This window comes from Hyla sarda, chromosome 9 (assembly GCF_029499605.1).
Source record: "Hyla sarda isolate aHylSar1 chromosome 9, aHylSar1.hap1, whole genome shotgun sequence".
Classification (NCBI taxonomy): Eukaryota; Metazoa; Chordata; class Amphibia; order Anura; family Hylidae; genus Hyla; species Hyla sarda.
This window is the reverse complement of record NC_079197.1, coordinates 2,012,092-2,029,964: the sequence shown is the minus strand read 5'-3', so window position 1 is coordinate 2,029,964 and position 17,873 is coordinate 2,012,092. Positions and strand designations below refer to the sequence as shown.

The window sequence follows — 17,873 nt, the reverse complement described above, 5'->3', positions numbered from 1 at the left end:
ATTTATTTTTACACTTTTTAATGCTTTGGAATACTTAGTATTCCAAAGCATTGCAGTTATATGCTGCCTGCCAGTTTTCACTAGCAGGCAGCATATTAGGACGTCCTTTCAGGCAATACCCAGGGCAGACCTGGGGGTCTTTGTAGGACCCCTGGCTGCCCAGATATGTAGCAGCACCCCGCGATCGCGCTGCGGGGTGCTGCAGAGGAGACAGAGGGAGCCCCGCGGCTGTAAGGGTTAAAACTGCCGGGACCGAAGTTTACTTCAGTCCTGGCAGTGCAGCAGGGTCCCGGCTGTGTGATACAGCCGAGTCCCTGCCGCGATCTCGTGGGTGCACTGGGCAGCACCCACGAGAATAATGGACGAGTATAGACGTCCAGGTGCGGGAACGCCCGCCAACCTGGACGTCTATACTCGTCCGTGGTCGTTATCGGGTTAAGTTCACACTGCGGAGTGAAATTCCGCACAGTGAACGTTAGCATCCGTGTGAATGGGTCTTCCGCGAGACCCCTTCACACTGCGGAATTTTAGCGGCGGACAATTCCGCTGCTGAAATTGTTCCACGCAAAGAAAGAACATGTTCATTCTTTGCGCAGAAGTCCGGGAGCACTGCATAGTCGTCAATGGTGATGGTGCAGTGCCGAGCGGTCCTACCGCCGCCTCTGGCTACCAGGCTGAATCTCTGCTCGCTGAATTTCGCATTCAGCTACAAATCCGTGTGAACATACCCTAACTCTGAAACACTACAGCTTGGTTTTTAAGCAAGCCCTGGAATGCCTGAAATATCCAAAAGGTGGTCTTCATGACTTCCCACCAGGTCTCCTGTTTTTGTGTATAGATGGGGTTTCCCAACCAATGTGTTTCCAGCTTTTCCAAAGCTACAACTCCCAACATGCTTGGACAGCCTTTGGGACAACAGAATGTTACAAATCTTTACAAATGTTTTAGAAAAACTATAAGCTTGCAGTTATATAAGTATTCATACCCTTTACTATGACATGTGATGTAAGCATTCAAACCCCTTACTTAGGACTTAGGTGAAGCCCCTTTGGCAGTGATTCCAGCCTCCAGTCTTCTTGGGGATGAGGCCACTGGATTCACACACCTGGATTTGGGGATATTTTTTTGTCAGTAAAAGCCATTTTCAGGCTGAGCTGATCAAGAACATTCTCATTATGGGGTATTGAGTGCTGAATGATGGGGACAACTTCGATTTTTTTTATTTTAGCACAAGGCTGCAACATAACAAAATGTAAAAAAAAAAGTGAGAGGATCTGAAGACTTTCTAAATGCACTGTCCGGACATGCTGGGAGTTGTTGTTTTTTTTAAAACCTTGAGATTGGTTGGAAACCACTGGCCTAGAACATAGAGGATGAAGCCTAGTTAAGCCTCAGAATAGTTTGAGTTTGTCTTTGCAAATTATATGCTTGATATCCCTCTTAGGGGAAATGCTTTTAAGGTAGATCACCCCCTCCCTTATCAGTAGATAAATGCACAAAACCCAGAAACCCGGTAAAGTTATTTCTGTGAAATTGAGAAATACAAGTAATTACATCACATTCTTCTCAGTGCAGACAGCAAAAGCAGATCTGTGCCAGCATACATATATAAGCAAGAACAAAAAGCTGACAACACAATGAACATGTCTAGTATTGTAAAGTACTTAAAATTTTATAAAGACATTGTGGAATCTGACCTATGAGTAAAAAAAAATCCATAAAATCATATTGTCTGATTTTTAAAGAATTTATTTATGGTGGAAAATAAGTATTTGGTCAATAAGAAAAGTTCATCTCAATACTTAGTTATATCCCCTTTGTTGGCAATGACAGAGGTCACATGTTTTCTGTGTTCACAAGGTTCTCACACACTGTTGCTGGTATTTTGGCCCATTCCTCCATGCAGATCTCCTCTAGAGCAGTGATGTTTAGGGTCTGTCGCTGGGCAATGTTACATTATGCGCTCCGGCCACACATGCTGGCCGTGAGCGCATGGTCCCGTTACCTGCTGCTGCTGGTGGGACTGGGACTCGCATTGCGGGACGCGCCCGCATGCGGGCCCCAGTCCGTCACTCACCTGGTGGTTCTCCTGCTCAAGCCTCTCCCTCACTGCTCCAGTGTGCATGTCCCCATCCCCTAGGGCGCACGTGCCAGAGCTTTAAGATTTAAAGGGCCAGTGTGCTCATTAGTGTGATTCACCTTTGGCTCATTTATATATTCCTCCATCCTCCTCACTCCCCTGCCGGATCTTTGTTGCCTTGAGCCTGAGAGAAAGCATTTCTATTTCTGCCTTGCCGTGTATCTGATCCTTCGCTTTGTGACCCCACCTTGTTTCTCTGCCGCCTGCCTATTGACCTCCTGCTACGTCCTGACTATGCAACCGTGCCGCCTTCCCTGACCTTCTGTTATTCAGATTATGAGCTTCCTTATCCCTCCTGTGCCTCGCATCTCCTCAGCTGCCTGTGTGGTCGAGGGGTAGTGACCTGGGTGCCAGGGATAGCGACCTGGGTGCTGCCTGCCGCAGCAAGTCCATCCAGCTTTGCAGCGGGCTCTCGTGAAAATCAGCGGCACCTTAGACTCCGCTCCCTGGTACAGTCCAAGTCATCTGCCACACAGGTTCAGCGGATCCACATCCATCGGGGTTTCTATCTTCTATCTCCAAAGGTTTTCTATGGGGTTGAGATCTGGAGACTGGCTAGGCCACTCCAGGACCTTGAAATGCTTCTTACGAAGCCACTCCTTCATTGCCCGGATGGTGTGTTTGGGATCATTGTCATGCTGAAAGACCCAGCCATGGTTCATCTTCAGTGCCCTTTCTGATGGAAGGAGGTTTTCACTCTCAATCTCACGATACATGGCCCCATTTATTCTTTCCTTTACAAGGATCAGTCATCCTGCTCCCTTAGGAGAAAAACAGCCCCAAAGTATGATGTTTCCACCCCCATGCTTCAAAGTAGGTATGGTGTTCTTTGGATGCAACTCAGCATTCTTTCTCCTCCAAACACGGAGTGAGTTTTTACCAAAAAGTTCTACTTTGGTTTCATCTAACCATATGACATTCTCCCAATCCTCTTCTGGATCAACCAAATGCTCTCTAGCAAACTTCAGATGGATCCGGACATGTACTGGCTTAAGCAGGGCGACACGTCTGGCACTGGATGATTTGAGTCCCAGGCGGTGTAGTGTGTTACTGATGGTAGCCTTTGATACTTTGGTCCCAGCTCTCTGCAGGTCATTCACTAGGTCCCCCGTGTGGTTCTGGGATTTTTGCTCACCGTTCTTGTGATCATTTTGACACCACGGGGTGAGATCTTGCGTGAAGCCCCAGATGGAGGGAGATTATCATTGGTCTTGTATGTCCTCCATTTTCTAATAATTGCTACCACAGTTGATTTCTTCACACTAAGCTGCTTGCCTATTGCAGAGAGTCTTCCCAGCCTGGTGCAGGTCTACAATTTTGTTTCTGATGTCCTTCGCCATCTCTTTGGTCTTGGCCATAGTGGAGTTTGGAGTGTGACTGAGGTTGTGGACAGGTGTCTTTTATACTGATAACAAGTTCACACAGGATCCATTAATACAGGTAACGAGTGGAGGACAGAGGAGACTCTTATAGAAGAAGTTACAGGTCTGTGAGAGGCAGAAATCTTGCTTGTTTGTAGGTGACCAAATACTTATTTTCCACCATATTTAAAAATCAGACAATGTGATTTTATGGATTATTTCTCATTCTGTCTCTCATAGTTGAGGTTATAACCTATGATGATAATTACAGCCTCATCTTTATAAGGGGGAGAACTTGTACAATTGGTGGCTGACTAAATACTTTTTTGCCCCACTGTATATTCATAGTTTTTTAGATACTATTTTTTTATTGTGCGTATACCCATTTAAATCCTACTGAATCTTGGATTAAAGGGGTACTCCGGCCCTAAGACATCTTTTCCCCTATTCAAAGGATAGGGGATATGATGCCTGATCGCGGGGGTCCCGCCATTGAGGACCCCCGCAATCTTTCATGCAGCACCCCGCTATCATCAGCCTCCGGAGCTAACATCGTTCGCTCCGGAGGCTGATTATAACGGGGTGCTGCATGAAAGATTGTGGGGGTCCCCAACGTCGGGACCCCCGCGATCAGGCATCTTATCCCCTATCCTTTGGATAGGGGAGAAGATGTCTTAGGGCCAGAGTACCCCTTTAATATCATCAGTTGTTTATTTCCTTTGCCCTGGCATACAACGCTGTATTCTTAGCATTAGATACAGATGTGTCTGCAAGTAACAATTGTAACCCAGGGCAGCGAAAATAAACAGCTCATTGTGATTTCATGGCTATAATAAAGAAATGACAGGATGTGATGATAGAACAGATCCCTAAAGCCATACAAAATTAACATCCCACAACCTATGGCTGTCTGTGCATCATGGGAGTTGTAGTATTGCTACAGGTGGAGAGCTACAGGTTGGGCAACTTAGTACCCCCAGGTTTTAACATTAGGTTGCAGACAGAAGACAGCAGCTCTTTTTATCTATGGAAGATACATTGAGCATTATATAAATTATCAACTTCTCATAGATACAATGTTTAATCACATTGACAGACACCCCAAAGTGCTGAACAGTTTGCTATTACTGACAACACTAATCCCCTAAGCATATCTTCTCAGGGTTCGAAATAGAAGTCACTGTAAAACATAATGGTGGCCAAAATAATCTATCCTTATTATATAGACTGCGCTCTGTGGAATCCTTATTATATAGACTGTGTTCTGTGGAATCCTTATTATATAGACTGCGCTCTGTGGAATCCTTATTATATAGACTGCGTTCTGTGGAATCCTTATTATATAGACAGTGCTCTGTGGAATCCTTATTATATAGACTGCGCTCTGTAGAATCCTTATTATATAGACTGCGCTCTGTGGAATCCTTATTATATAGACAGCGCTCTGTGGAATCCTTATTATATAGACTGTGCTCTGTGGAATCCTTATTATATAGACAGCGCTCTGTGGAATCCTTATTATATAGACTGCGCTCTGTGGAATCCTTATTATATAGACAGCGCTCTGTGGAATCCTTATTATATAGACTGCGCTCTGTGGAATCCTTATTATATAGACTGCGCTCTGTGGAATCCTTATTATATAGACTGCGCTCTGTGGAATCCTTATTATATAGACTGCGCTCTGTGGAATCCTTATTATATAGACTGCGCTCTGTGGAATCCTTATTATATAGACTGCGCTCTGTGGAATCCTTATTATATAGACTGCGCTCTGTGGAATCCTTATTATATAGACTGCGCTCTGTGGAATCCTTATTATATAGACTGCGCTCTGTGGAATCCTTATTATATAGACTGCGCTCTGTGGAATCCTTATTATATAGACAGCGCTCTGTGGAATCCTTATTATATAGACTGCGCTCTGTGGAATCCTTATTATATAGACTGCGCTCTGTGGAATCCTTATTATATAGACTGCGCTCTGTGGAATCCTTATTATATAGACTGCACTCTGTGGAATCCTTATTATATAGACTGTGCTCTGTGGAATCCTTATTATATAGACTGCGCTCTGTGGAATCCTTATTATATAGACTGCGCTCTGTGGAATCCTTATTATATAGACTGCGCTCTGTGGAATCCTTATTATATAGACTGCGCTCTGTGGAATCCTTATTATATAGACTGCGCTCTGTGGAATCCTTATTATATAGACTGCGCTCTGTGGAATCCTTATTATATAGACTGCGCTCTGTGGAATCCTTATTATATAGACTGTGCTCTGTGGAATCCTTATTATATAGACTGCGCTCTGTGGAATCCTTATTATATAGACTGCGCTCTGTGGAATCCTTATTATATAGACTGCGCTCTGTGGAATCCTTATTATATAGACTGTGTTCTGTGGAATCCTTATTATATAGACTGCGTTCTGTGGAATCCTTATTATATAGACTGCGCTCTGTGGAATCCTTATTATATAGACTGCGCTCTGTGGAATCCTTATTATATAGACTGCGCTCTGTGGAATCCTTATTATATAGACTGCGCTCTGTGGAATCCTTATTATATAGACTGCGCTATGTGGAATCCCTATTATATAGACTGCGCTCTGTGGAATCCTTATTATATAGACTGCGCTCTGTGGAATCCTTATTATATAGACAGCGCTCTGTGGAATCCTTATTATATAGACTGCGCTCTGTGAAATCCTTATTATATAGACTGTGCTCTGTGGAATCCTTATTATATAGACTGCGCTCTGTGGAATCCTTATTATATAGACTGCGCTCTGTGGAATCCTTATTATATAGACTGCGCTCTGTGGAATCCTTATTATATAGACTGCGCTATGTGGAATCCTTATTATATAGACTGCGCTCTGTGGAATCCTTATTATATAGACTGCGCTCTGTGGAATCCTTATTATATAGACAGTGCTCTGTGGAATCCTTATTATATAGACTGCGCTCTGTGGAATCCTTATTATATAGACTGCGCTCTGTGGAATCCTTATTATATAGACTGCGCTCTGTGGAATCCTTATTATATAGACTGCGCTCTGTGGAATCCTTATTATATAGACTGCGCTCTGTGGAATCCTTATTATATAGACTGCGCTCTGTGGAATCCTTATTATATAGACTGCGCTCTGTGGAATCCTTATTATATAGACTGCGCTCTGTGGAATCCTTATTATATAGACAGCGCTCTGTGGAATCCTTATTATATAGACTGCGCTCTGTGGAATCCTTATTATATAGACTGCGCTCTGTGGAATCCTTATTATATAGACTGTGCTCTGTGGAATCCTTATTATATAGACTGCGCTCTGTGGAATCCTTATTATATAGACTGCTCTCTGTGGAATCCTTATTATATAGACTGCTCTCTGTGGAATCCTTATTATATAGACTGTGCTCTGTGGAATCCTTATTATATAGACTGCTCTCTGTGGAATCCTTATTATATAGACTGTGCTCTGTGGAATCCTTATTGTATAGACTGCGCTCTGTGGAATCCTTATTGTATAGACTGCGCTCTGTGGAATCCTTATTGTATAGACTGCTCTCTGTGGAATCCTTATTATATAGACTGCGCTCTGTGGAATCCTTATTATATAGACAGTGCTCTGTGGAATCCTTATTATATAGACTGCGCTCTGTGGAATCCTTATTATATAGACTGTGCTCTGTGGAATCCTTATTATATAGACTGCGCTCTGTGGAATCCTTATTATATAGACTGCGCTCTGTGGAATCCTTATTATATAGACTGTGCTCTGTGGAATCCTTATTATATAGACTGCGTTCTGTGGAATCCTTATTATATAGACTGTGCTCTGTGGAATCCTTATTATATAGACTGCGCTCTGTGGAATCCTTATTATATAGACTGTGCTCTGTGGAATCCTTATTATATAGACTGCGCTCTGTGGAATCCTTATTATATAGACTGTGCTCTGTGGAATCCTTATTATATAGACAGCGCTCTGTGGAATCCTTATTATATAGACTGCGCTCTGTGGAATCCTTATTATATAGACTGCGCTCTGTGGAATCCTTATTATATAGACTGTGCTCTGTGGAATCCTTATTATATAGACAGCGCTCTGTGGAATCCTTATTATATAGACTGCGCTCTGTGGAATCCTTATTATATAGACTGCGCTCTGTGGAATCCTTATTATATAGACTGTGCTCTGTGGAATCCTTATTATATAGACAGCGCTCTGTGGAATCCTTATTATATAGACTGCGCTCTGTGGAATCCTTATTATATAGACTGCGCTCTGTGGAATCCTTATTATATAGACTGCGCTCTGTGGAATCCTTATTATATAGACTGCGCTCTGTGGAATCCTTATTATATAGACTGCGCTCTGTGGAATCCTTATTATATAGACAGCGCTCTGTGGAATCCTTATTATATAGACTGCGTTCTGTGGAATCCTTATTATATAGACTGCGCTCTGTGGAATCCTTATTATATAGACTGCGCTCTGTGGAATCCTTATTATATAGACTGTGCTCTGTGGAATCCTTATTATATAGACTGCGCTCTGTGGAATCCTTATTATATAGACTGTGCTCTGTGGAATCCTTATTATATAGACAGCGCTCTGTGGAATCCTTATTATATAGACTGCGCTCTGTGGAATCCTTATTATATAGACTGCGCTCTGTGGAATCCTTATTATATAGACAGCGCTCTGTGGAATCCTTATTATATAGACTGTGCTCTGTGGAATCCTTATTATATAGACTGTGCTCTGTGGAATCCTTATTATATAGACTGTGCTCTGTGGAATCCTTATTATATAGACAGTGCTCTGTGGAATCCTTATTATATAGACTGCTCTGTGGAATCCTTATTATATAGACTGCGCTCTGTGGAATCCTTATTATATAGACTGTGTTCTGTGGAATCCTTATTATATAGACTGCGCTCTGTGGAATCCTTATTATATAGACTGCGCTCTGTGGAATCCTTATTATATAGACTGCGCTCTGTGGAATCCTTATTATATAGACAGTGCTCTGTGGAATCCTTATTATATAGACTGCGCTCTGTGAAATCCTTATTATATAGACTGCGCTCTGTGGAATCCTTATTATATAGACTGCGCTCTGTGGAATCCTTATTATATAGACTGTGCTCTGTGGAATCCTTATTATATAGACTGTGCTCTGTGGAATCCTTATTATATAGACTGTGCTCTGTGGAATCCTTATTATATAGACTGCGCTCTGTGAAATCCTTATTATATAGACTGCGCTCTGTGAAATCCTTATTATATAGACTGCGCTCTGTGGAATCCTTATTATATAGACTGCGCTCTGTGGAATCCTTATTATATAGACTGCGCTCTGTGGAATCCTTATTATATGGACTGCTCTGTGGAATCCTTATTATATAGACTGTGCTCTGTGGAATCCTTATTATATAGACTGTGCTCTGTGGAATCCTTATTATATAGACTGCGTTCTGTGGAATCCTTATTATATAGACTGCGCTCTGTGGAATCCTTATTATATAGACAGTGCTCTGTGGAATCCTTATTATATAGACTGCGTTCTGTGGAATCCTTATTATATAGACTGCGCTCTGTGGAATCCTTATTATATAGACTGTGCTCTGTGGAATCCTTATTATATAGACTGCGCTCTGTGGAATCCTTATTATATAGACTGCGCTCTGTGGAATCCTTATTATATAGACTGCGCTCTGTGGAATCCTTATTATATAGACTGCGCTCTGTGGAATCCTTATTATATAGACTGCGCTCTGTGGAATCCTTATTATATAGACTGCGCTCTGTGGAATCCTTATTATATAGACTGCGCTCTGTGGAATCCTTATTATATAGACTGCGCTCTGTGGAATCCTTATTATATAGACTGCGCTCTGTGGAATCCTTATTATATAGACTGCGCTCTGTGGAATCCTTATTATATAGACTGCGCTCTGTGGAATCCTTATTATATAGACTGCGCTCTGTGGAATCCTTATTATATAGACTGCGCTCTGTGGAATCCTTATTATATAGACTGCGCTCTGTGGAATCCTTATTATATAGACTGCGCTCTGTGGAATCCTTATTATATAGACTGCGCTCTGTGGAATCCTTATTATATAGACTGCGCTCTGTGGAATCCTTATTATATAGACTGCGCTCTGTGGAATCCTTATTATATAGACTGCGCTCTGTGGAATCCTTATTATATAGACTGTGCTCTGTGGAATCCTTATTATATAGACAGCGCTCTGTGGAATCCTTATTATATAGACTGCGCTCTGTGGAATCCTTATTATATAGACTGCGCTCTGTGGAATCCTTATTATATAGACAGCGCTCTGTGGAATCCTTATTATATAGACTGTGCTCTGTGGAATCCTTATTATATAGACTGTGCTCTGTGGAATCCTTATTATATAGACAGTGCTCTGTGGAATCCTTATTATATAGACAGTGCTCTGTGGAATCCTTATTATATAGACTGCGCTCTGTGGAATCCTTATTATATAGACTGTGTTCTGTGGAATCCTTATTATATAGACTGCGCTCTGTGGAATCCTTATTATATAGACTGCGCTCTGTGGAATCCTTATTATATAGACAGTGCTCTGTGGAATCCTTATTATATAGACTGTGCTCTGTGGAATCCTTATTATATAGACTGCGCTCTGTGGAATCCTTATTATATAGACTGCGCTCTGTGGAATCCTTATTATATAGACTGCGCTCTGTGGAATCCTTATTATATAGACTGTGCTCTGTGGAATCCTTATTATATAGACTGTGCTCTGTGGAATCCTTATTATATAGACTGTGCTCTGTGGAATCCTTATTATATAGACTGCGCTCTGTGGAATCCTTATTATATAGACTGCGCTCTGTGGAATCCTTATTATATAGACTGCGCTCTGTGGAATCCTTATTATATAGACTGCGCTCTGTGGAATCCTTATTATATAGACTGCGCTCTGTGGAATCCTTATTATATAGACTGCGCTCTGTGGAATCCTTATTATATAGACTGCGCTCTGTGGAATCCTTATTATATAGACAGCGCTCTGTGGAATCCTTATTATATAGACTGTGCTCTGTGGAATCCTTATTATATAGACTGCGCTCTGTGGAATCCTTATTATATAGACTGCGCTCTGTGGAATCCTTATTATATAGACTGCTCTCTGTGGAATCCTTATTATATAGACTGTGCTCTGTGGAATCCTTATTATATAGACTGCTCTGTGGAATCCTTATTATATAGACTGCTCTGTGGAATCCTTATTATATAGACTGCGCTCTGTGGAATCCTTATTATATAGACTGTGCTCTGTGGAATCCTTATTATATAGACTGCGCTCTGTGGAATCCTTATTATATAGACTGCGCTCTGTGGAATCCTTATTATATAGACAGTGCTCTGTGGAATCCTTATTATATAGACTGCGCTCTGTGAAATCCTTATTATATAGACTGCGCTCTGTGGAATCCTTATTATATAGACTGCGCTCTGTGGAATCCTTATTATATAGACTGTGCTCTGTGGAATCCTTATTATATAGACTGTGCTCTGTGGAATCCTTATTATATAGACAGTGCTCTGTGGAATCCTTATTATATAGACTGCGCTCTGTGAAATCCTTATTATATAGACTGCGCTCTGTGGAATCCTTATTATATAGACTGCGCTCTGTGGAATCCTTATTATATAGACTGCGCTCTGTGGAATCCTTATTATATAGACTGCGCTCTGTGGAATCCTTATTATATAGACTGCGCTCTGTGGAATCCTTATTATATAGACTGCGCTCTGTGGAATCCTTATTATATAGACTGCGCTCTGTGGAATCCTTATTATATAGACTGTGCTCTGTGGAATCCTTATTATATAGACAGTGCTCTGTGGAATCCTTATTATATAGACTGCGCTCTGTGAAATCCTTATTATATAGACTGCGCTCTGTGGAATCCTTATTATATAGACTGCGCTCTGTGGAATCCTTATTATATAGACAGTGCTCTGTGGAATCCTTATTATATAGACAGTGCTCTGTGGAATCCTTATTATATAGACTGCGCTCTGTGGAATCCTTATTATATAGACTGCTCTCTGTGGAATCCTTATTATATAGACTGCGCTCTGTGAAATCCTTATTATATAGACTGCGCTCTGTGAAATCCTTATTATATAGACTGCGCTCTGTGGAATCCTTATTATATAGACTGCGCTCTGTGGAATCCTTATTATATAGACTGCGCTCTGTGGAATCCTTATTATATAGACTGCTCTGTGGAATCCTTATTATATAGACTGTGCTCTGTGGAATCCTTATTATATAGACTGTGCTCTGTGGAATCCTTATTATATAGACTGTGCTCTGTGGAATCCTTATTATATAGACTGCGTTCTGTGGAATCCTTATTATATAGACTGCGCTCTGTGGAATCCTTATTATATAGACAGTGCTCTGTGGAATCCTTATTATATAGACTGCGTTCTGTGGAATCCTTATTATATAGACTGCGCTCTGTGGAATCCTTATTATATAGACAGTGCTCTGTGGAATCCTTATTATATAGACTGTGCTCTGTGGAATCCTTATTATATAGACTGTGCTCTGTGGAATCCTTATTATATAGACTGCGCTCTGTGGAATCCTTATTATATAGACTGCGCTCTGTGGAATCCTTATTATATAGACTGCGCTCTGTGGAATCCTTATTATATAGACTGCGCTCTGTGGAATCCTTATTATATAGACTGCGCTCTGTGGAATCCTTATTATATAGACTGCGCTCTGTGGAATCCTTATTATATAGACTGCGCTCTGTGGAAACCTTATTATATAGACTGCGCTCTGTGGAATCCTTATTATATAGACTGCGCTCTGTGGAATCCTTATTATATAGACTGCGCTCTGTGGAATCCTTATTATATAGACTGCGCTCTGTGGAATCCTTATTATATAGACTGCGCTCTGTGGAATCCTTATTATATAGACTGCGCTCTGTGGAATCCTTATTATATAGACTGCGCTCTGTGGAATCCTTATTATATAGACTGCGCTGTAGATTTGTCGGCTGCACATCCATGATGAGAATGTCCGGTTCCACCACATCCCAGCAATGATCAATTGGATGAGATCTGGTGACTGTTGAGGCCATTGGAGTCATGTGACCTCATTGTGCTGTATGAGATGATGTCATGTGACATTGTCCTGTATGAGATGATGTCATGTGACCTCATTGTCCTGTATGAGATTATGTCATGTGACATCATTGTCCTATATGAGATGATGTCATGTGACATGGGGCATTATGCTGCTGGAAGTATTATCAGAAGATGGTTTCATTGTGGTCATAAAGGGATGGACATGGTCAGTAACAATACTCAGGTAGGCTGTGGTGTTTATGCCAGGCGCAGTTGGTACTAAGGGTCCCAAAGTGATTCCCCCGCTCACCCCCTTACATCCCCACCAACCTGAACCGGTGATAAAGGCAGGACGGATCCATGCTTTATGTTTACACCAAATTCTGAACCTGCCATCTGAATGTCACAGCTGGAATGGAGACTCCTCAGACCAGACAACGTCTTCCATCTTCTATTGTCCAGTTTTAGATATCAGGAGTAGAGAAACATTCTGGATCTGTGGCGAGATCCACCAAGCGGAAAATAATTTGGTTAATCACACAAATCTTTTATTATATCCTCCATAGCATAATACAATAAAAGATTTATGTGGTTTACAAGATCATTCTCTACTTGGTGGATCACGCTACATATCCAAAATGTTCCTCTACTTCTGATATCCTGTAGACCTCGACTGGGTTGCCACCACGCCGATACCCGTGAGACTGCACCATCTGTACTCTGCTTGAATTGGTGTTGTCTCTCACACAACTCAACAAGGTGAGCAGCTCCCCTCAATGGGCTCTTACACCTTATACATCCTTATTTGTGCCTAATATTCTGCACTACTGTTTTTTTTTTTTTTTTTTTTTCTTCAAATGCATATTATCCAGTTTTGGTGCCTGTGTGAATTGTAGCCTCAGCTTCCTGCTCTTAGCTAACAGGAGCGGCACCCGGTGTGGTCTTCGGCTGCTGTAGCCCATCTGCTCAAGTGTGGTCTTCTGCTGCTGTAGCCCATCTGCTCCAGTGTGGTCTTCTGCTGCTGTAGCCCATCTGCTCCAGTGTGGTCTTCTGCTGCTGTAGCCCATCTGCTCCAGTGTGGTCTTCTGCTGCTGTAGCCCATCTGCTCCAGTGTGGTCTTCTGCTGCTGTAGCCCATCTGCTCCAGTGTTGTCTTCTGCTGCTGTAGACCACTCTCTCTAAATCCTAGAGATGGTGGTGCATGAAAATGCCAGTAGATTAGCAGTTTATAAAATACTTCTTTGAGTTGCCGCCATGTGATTGGCTAGTTAGCCATTTGTGTTAAAAGCAATTGAACACGTGTACCAATTAAAGCGGCCAGTGAGTGCATGTAAGGTGTTAAGTTCTTGTAGTATTTCTGTTCATTCTGTTTCTGTGTGATTCTTCTGTTATCAGGTCACAACTACTGAGCGGTTCCAATTGGGACTTTACAATCAGCATCAATAAGGCGGAACGATGTCATTTCAGAGGGGAGAGCAGAAGTAGCTTTTGGGAGGATGTTTGCATTGTAGAACCCTCCGCATGTCTACAGGAATTGCTGGTCATTATTGTCCTCCGCTCACATTTTGCCCTTTTGCTTGGGCCTTACTAATCTCTTTAATGTATTCAGCCATTTACGTGTTTCCAGAGTCTACACCTATTTTATTTTTCTGACCACACACCAGAACCACATAGTAAATACGAGCGTTTTACTCAATGGCGTTTTTCATAAATGGAGACTCATTCAAGAATCCTGGTCAAACAGATTCCTTATTGAACAGGAATGTTCTGCTCCCCGCTTCATGCAGTTTCATTCCATCGCTCTATGTATTATGTTCAAGGCCAGGAAACGACCTGATCTAAGTAGAGATGACTCCTCGGGCCCTGGAGCAGCCGGGGCCGCATTGACTCCTTATTGTTTGGACTTTATTGGACTCTAGCAGAGCACATTGGAGTTGTCACCCAGCTTTCCGCAGGCTTTACAAATGGTTTATGAAGCTTCATTAGTGTCATTCTCTACCTGGACTAATGCCTTTGTATTTAGAAGTTGGAAGTCTATTCATAGAGCAGAATATACAATATTACTAGTGCTACATACATTTAATGTTTCCTCTTTTAGATGAAATTATCAAGCAGACCAAACCTCAGGGGAATTCACCCAAATGTTATAGTGATAGGAAGAAGAGGACTATGAAACACGGATTGTATGAGAAGGTAAATGAGGAGAAGATGTGAGCTGAGCTCAGTAACCGCCAAGTATCGGCCATCGTTTATTGATGACTTGTTCTTTGCTCCACTTTTAGGTGCAGCAGACGATTTCCCTGCTTCTCTGCCGCCTTATGTTAGGGCCATGCAGCGTCTTGGGTCGAGCAGCCAAAGACCGTAGTGTTACGTGAGCGCAACTTAAAGACCCAGATTTGTTTATCTACCTGTAACATAAACTGTCTGCTTTTACCTATAACAACCAGTCACAGCTCAGCTTCCATATCCTAACGAGCCCTGGGAAAAGGAAAGCTGAGCTGTGATTGGTTGTCATGGGATTAAAAACAGTTTCAGTTTCAAGCAGATTGATAAATATGGGCCAATGTGTTAGCATATGATCAAAATTGATCCTGGATAAATTCCAGCTAACTGCAGTGGTTTCTATTGGCCCCATAGACTTAAAGTGGCGTGACAGCATCAGCCTCCTCAATGCACACCAACGGGGAGACGTGGGATGTTCTACTGATCACCGGCCCCTAACAATGGTCGTAAATGTCCTTAGTGAGTAACATCTAGGCTAAACCAGAGCAAGTCAATACTTGAGGTGGATGGGACCATAGCCTGAGGAAATATCAACGAGATTGGCAGAGTTTATATTGTTCATCAGATTCAATAAACTTTTGGGAAATGTTTTGGCTCAGAGATGATATTCCACATATCCCCTACATACAGCGATGGGGTTATTAAAGGTTCTTGCAATCTCACTGGTGATAGTAATTAGAGATGAGTGAAGTTACAGTGATTCGATTCCTCACGAACTTCTCGGCTCGGCGTTTGCTGACTTTATCCTGTATAAATGAGTTCAGCTTTCCGGTGCTCCGTTGGCTGGAGACTTTCCTAGGACTCTATCCACCTTTTCCAGCCACCGGAGCACCTGAAAGCTGAACTCATTTATACAGGATAAAGTCAGCAACCGCCGAGCAGAGAAGTTCGTGAGGAATCGAATTTCTGTAACTTCGCTCTTCTCTAATAATAATGTCGGGGCTTTCAGAGTGTTGGAGACGCCCTGTAATACACAGGTTTATGCTTAGTATGGACATCATGGACGAATATGAACTAAGCAGCCAGACCCTGTAATGACAGATTTGAGACGTCCTGCTGCATTCTTCATACAGATACCTGACCCACTACTGAAGTCATCACTTATTTTATTTCTATATCCACTTGGGACGGGATCTTGTCCGTAGACCCCACAACAGGGTTTGTCTGGTATCCCAGTATTAGAGGATAGGTAGAGAGTTCCTCCAGCGTTTGCTTTCGGATTCCCGCTATTGTGCAGCTACTTCAGAGCCTCTTGATCAAGAGAACTGTCAATCTCACGTCCCCTGTGGTGACAGCTGCTCAACAAAATCTTCACACTGTGTGAATAGGGCCGATGCTTTGTCCTGCCCTGTTTATATGCTGTAGGATTGTGCATCCAGGGCCAGGACAAATAATCTGTTCACCAGTTGAACATTGTTCTTCTGCCTGAGAATAAAAAAAATGGATTCAGGGTTTTGGAATGTGGCGGAGTTAACCCTGCGCACTGGTTGCAGCTTGTTCTCTTTACATCTCCCAGTCCCACAGAACTTTTTTTTTTCTTCTTCTCCAAACTTTTTTTCTTCACAAACTTTCATGCCTCTTCCACTCCCCTCCCCACCCTCTCTCTCCCCCTTTTCCTGATCCCAGTGAAAGGAGGGCTGAGCTTGCAGGATTTTGCCTTCTGATTTGCTGTCCCTGTCTGGGACTCACAGTCCTTGCATCTCCCTAAAAAGGTTTTTTCACTCTCCAATTGTTCGACAAGGGGGCATCACTTCTCAAGGCAACCCCAGTAGGAGCAGACCAGAGAAGGGGACAGGGAGAGAGCAGGAGGAGAGAGCTGGGGGTTTGCAGACACTCTAAAATTTGACTGCCCAGAAAATTCAACTACACTAAACAACCCCCCCAAAAAATCCCAATCTGATGGCTTTATAAGTGCACAGGTCCTCCAGGGGTTCTGCCCTTTCTCCATTACTTTAATTGCATTCCAAGATTTGCATTAAGGACCTCTGAATCCCAAAGAATTGGCCCCACACAGTGGAGGTGATGAACATGGATACACATACAAGGTGGAAAAGAAGAAGTTGGAGAAGAGACTTATCCTTTCTTATAGCATTAAGCTTTATATGTTCCCAGTGCCAAGCAGGTAAGAAACCTTTTAGCTCTGAGCCGGACAGGTTCCCAGCATGTCTCCTCTCTTCAGCCATCGGACGTGCAGAAGTCAAAGCTGCAATACTTTACTTTTCTATTTTTGATGATTTGACATAGGAAGTTATGTTCTTCTGGATTCAATTTGTCAGGAGGCCCATGTAAGGGCAAACACATGTAAGAACAGGCGTGTGTACCCCCATCCATCACCAGGGCTGCCTGAACCTCTCCCCCATGCCTGTGGCCTCCTTCCTTCTCAGATATTTCTTTATCCATAGTTTTAGAGAAAACTTTTTTGATGTTCCTCCCTCAGTTCTGCAGACACCACACAAACTTGAAAACTTTTCTTTCTGTGAATCTAGCAGCATTGCCCCACCTATAGATCACTTGTGGAACTGCACTCATTTCCATTGAGCTTATGCAAGTTTTAACTTTGATAAAAAGAGATATTATAATTTCAGAATGTAAAAAGTTATTTTCTGAGTCAAAAAAGACTTACAGTAGTGTATGCTTCATTAAGGCTCTATAGGAAAAAACAACAAAACATGTCTCTGGGAATGTGTCCTCCATAATGATGGCTGTATTCACATTATAATTCAGATGTACAGGATGGACTGTAGACTGTTGGAGAAGAGATGAATGTTGAATCTGATATTGGGTGTTGGGGAGAGGCCGGTAGAGTGGATGGGTGTGTTCCATGTACTCTGTGCTGTACAAGGAGGCATAGACCATATATATATATATATATATATATATATATATATATATGAGGTATAACAGCTATTGGGTAAAATAGGGG

At 42.2% G+C, this 17,873-nt stretch overlaps 1 protein-coding gene across 15 annotated transcripts in view; it reads left to right on the top strand.

Moving 5' to 3' along the window:
• Window positions 1-17,873, top strand: part of COL5A1 (collagen type V alpha 1 chain) — a 387,668-nt gene that overhangs the window by 108,568 nt on the left and 261,227 nt on the right. For 2 of the 15 annotated variants that reach the window (XM_056537911.1, XM_056537905.1), the window contains one exon: window positions 14,766-14,860. The exons of 12 other annotated variants lie outside the window; for them this stretch is intronic. Coding sequence is in view for 1 of the 3 variants with exons in the window: in XM_056537897.1 (XP_056393872.1) it covers window positions 16,973-17,072 (100 nt within the window). In the remaining 2 variants the exon portion in view is untranslated. Of the gene's footprint in view, window positions 1-14,765; window positions 14,861-16,668; window positions 17,073-17,873 lie in introns of those variants that run through there. One more of the 15 variants, XM_056537897.1, reaches the window with a different exon arrangement.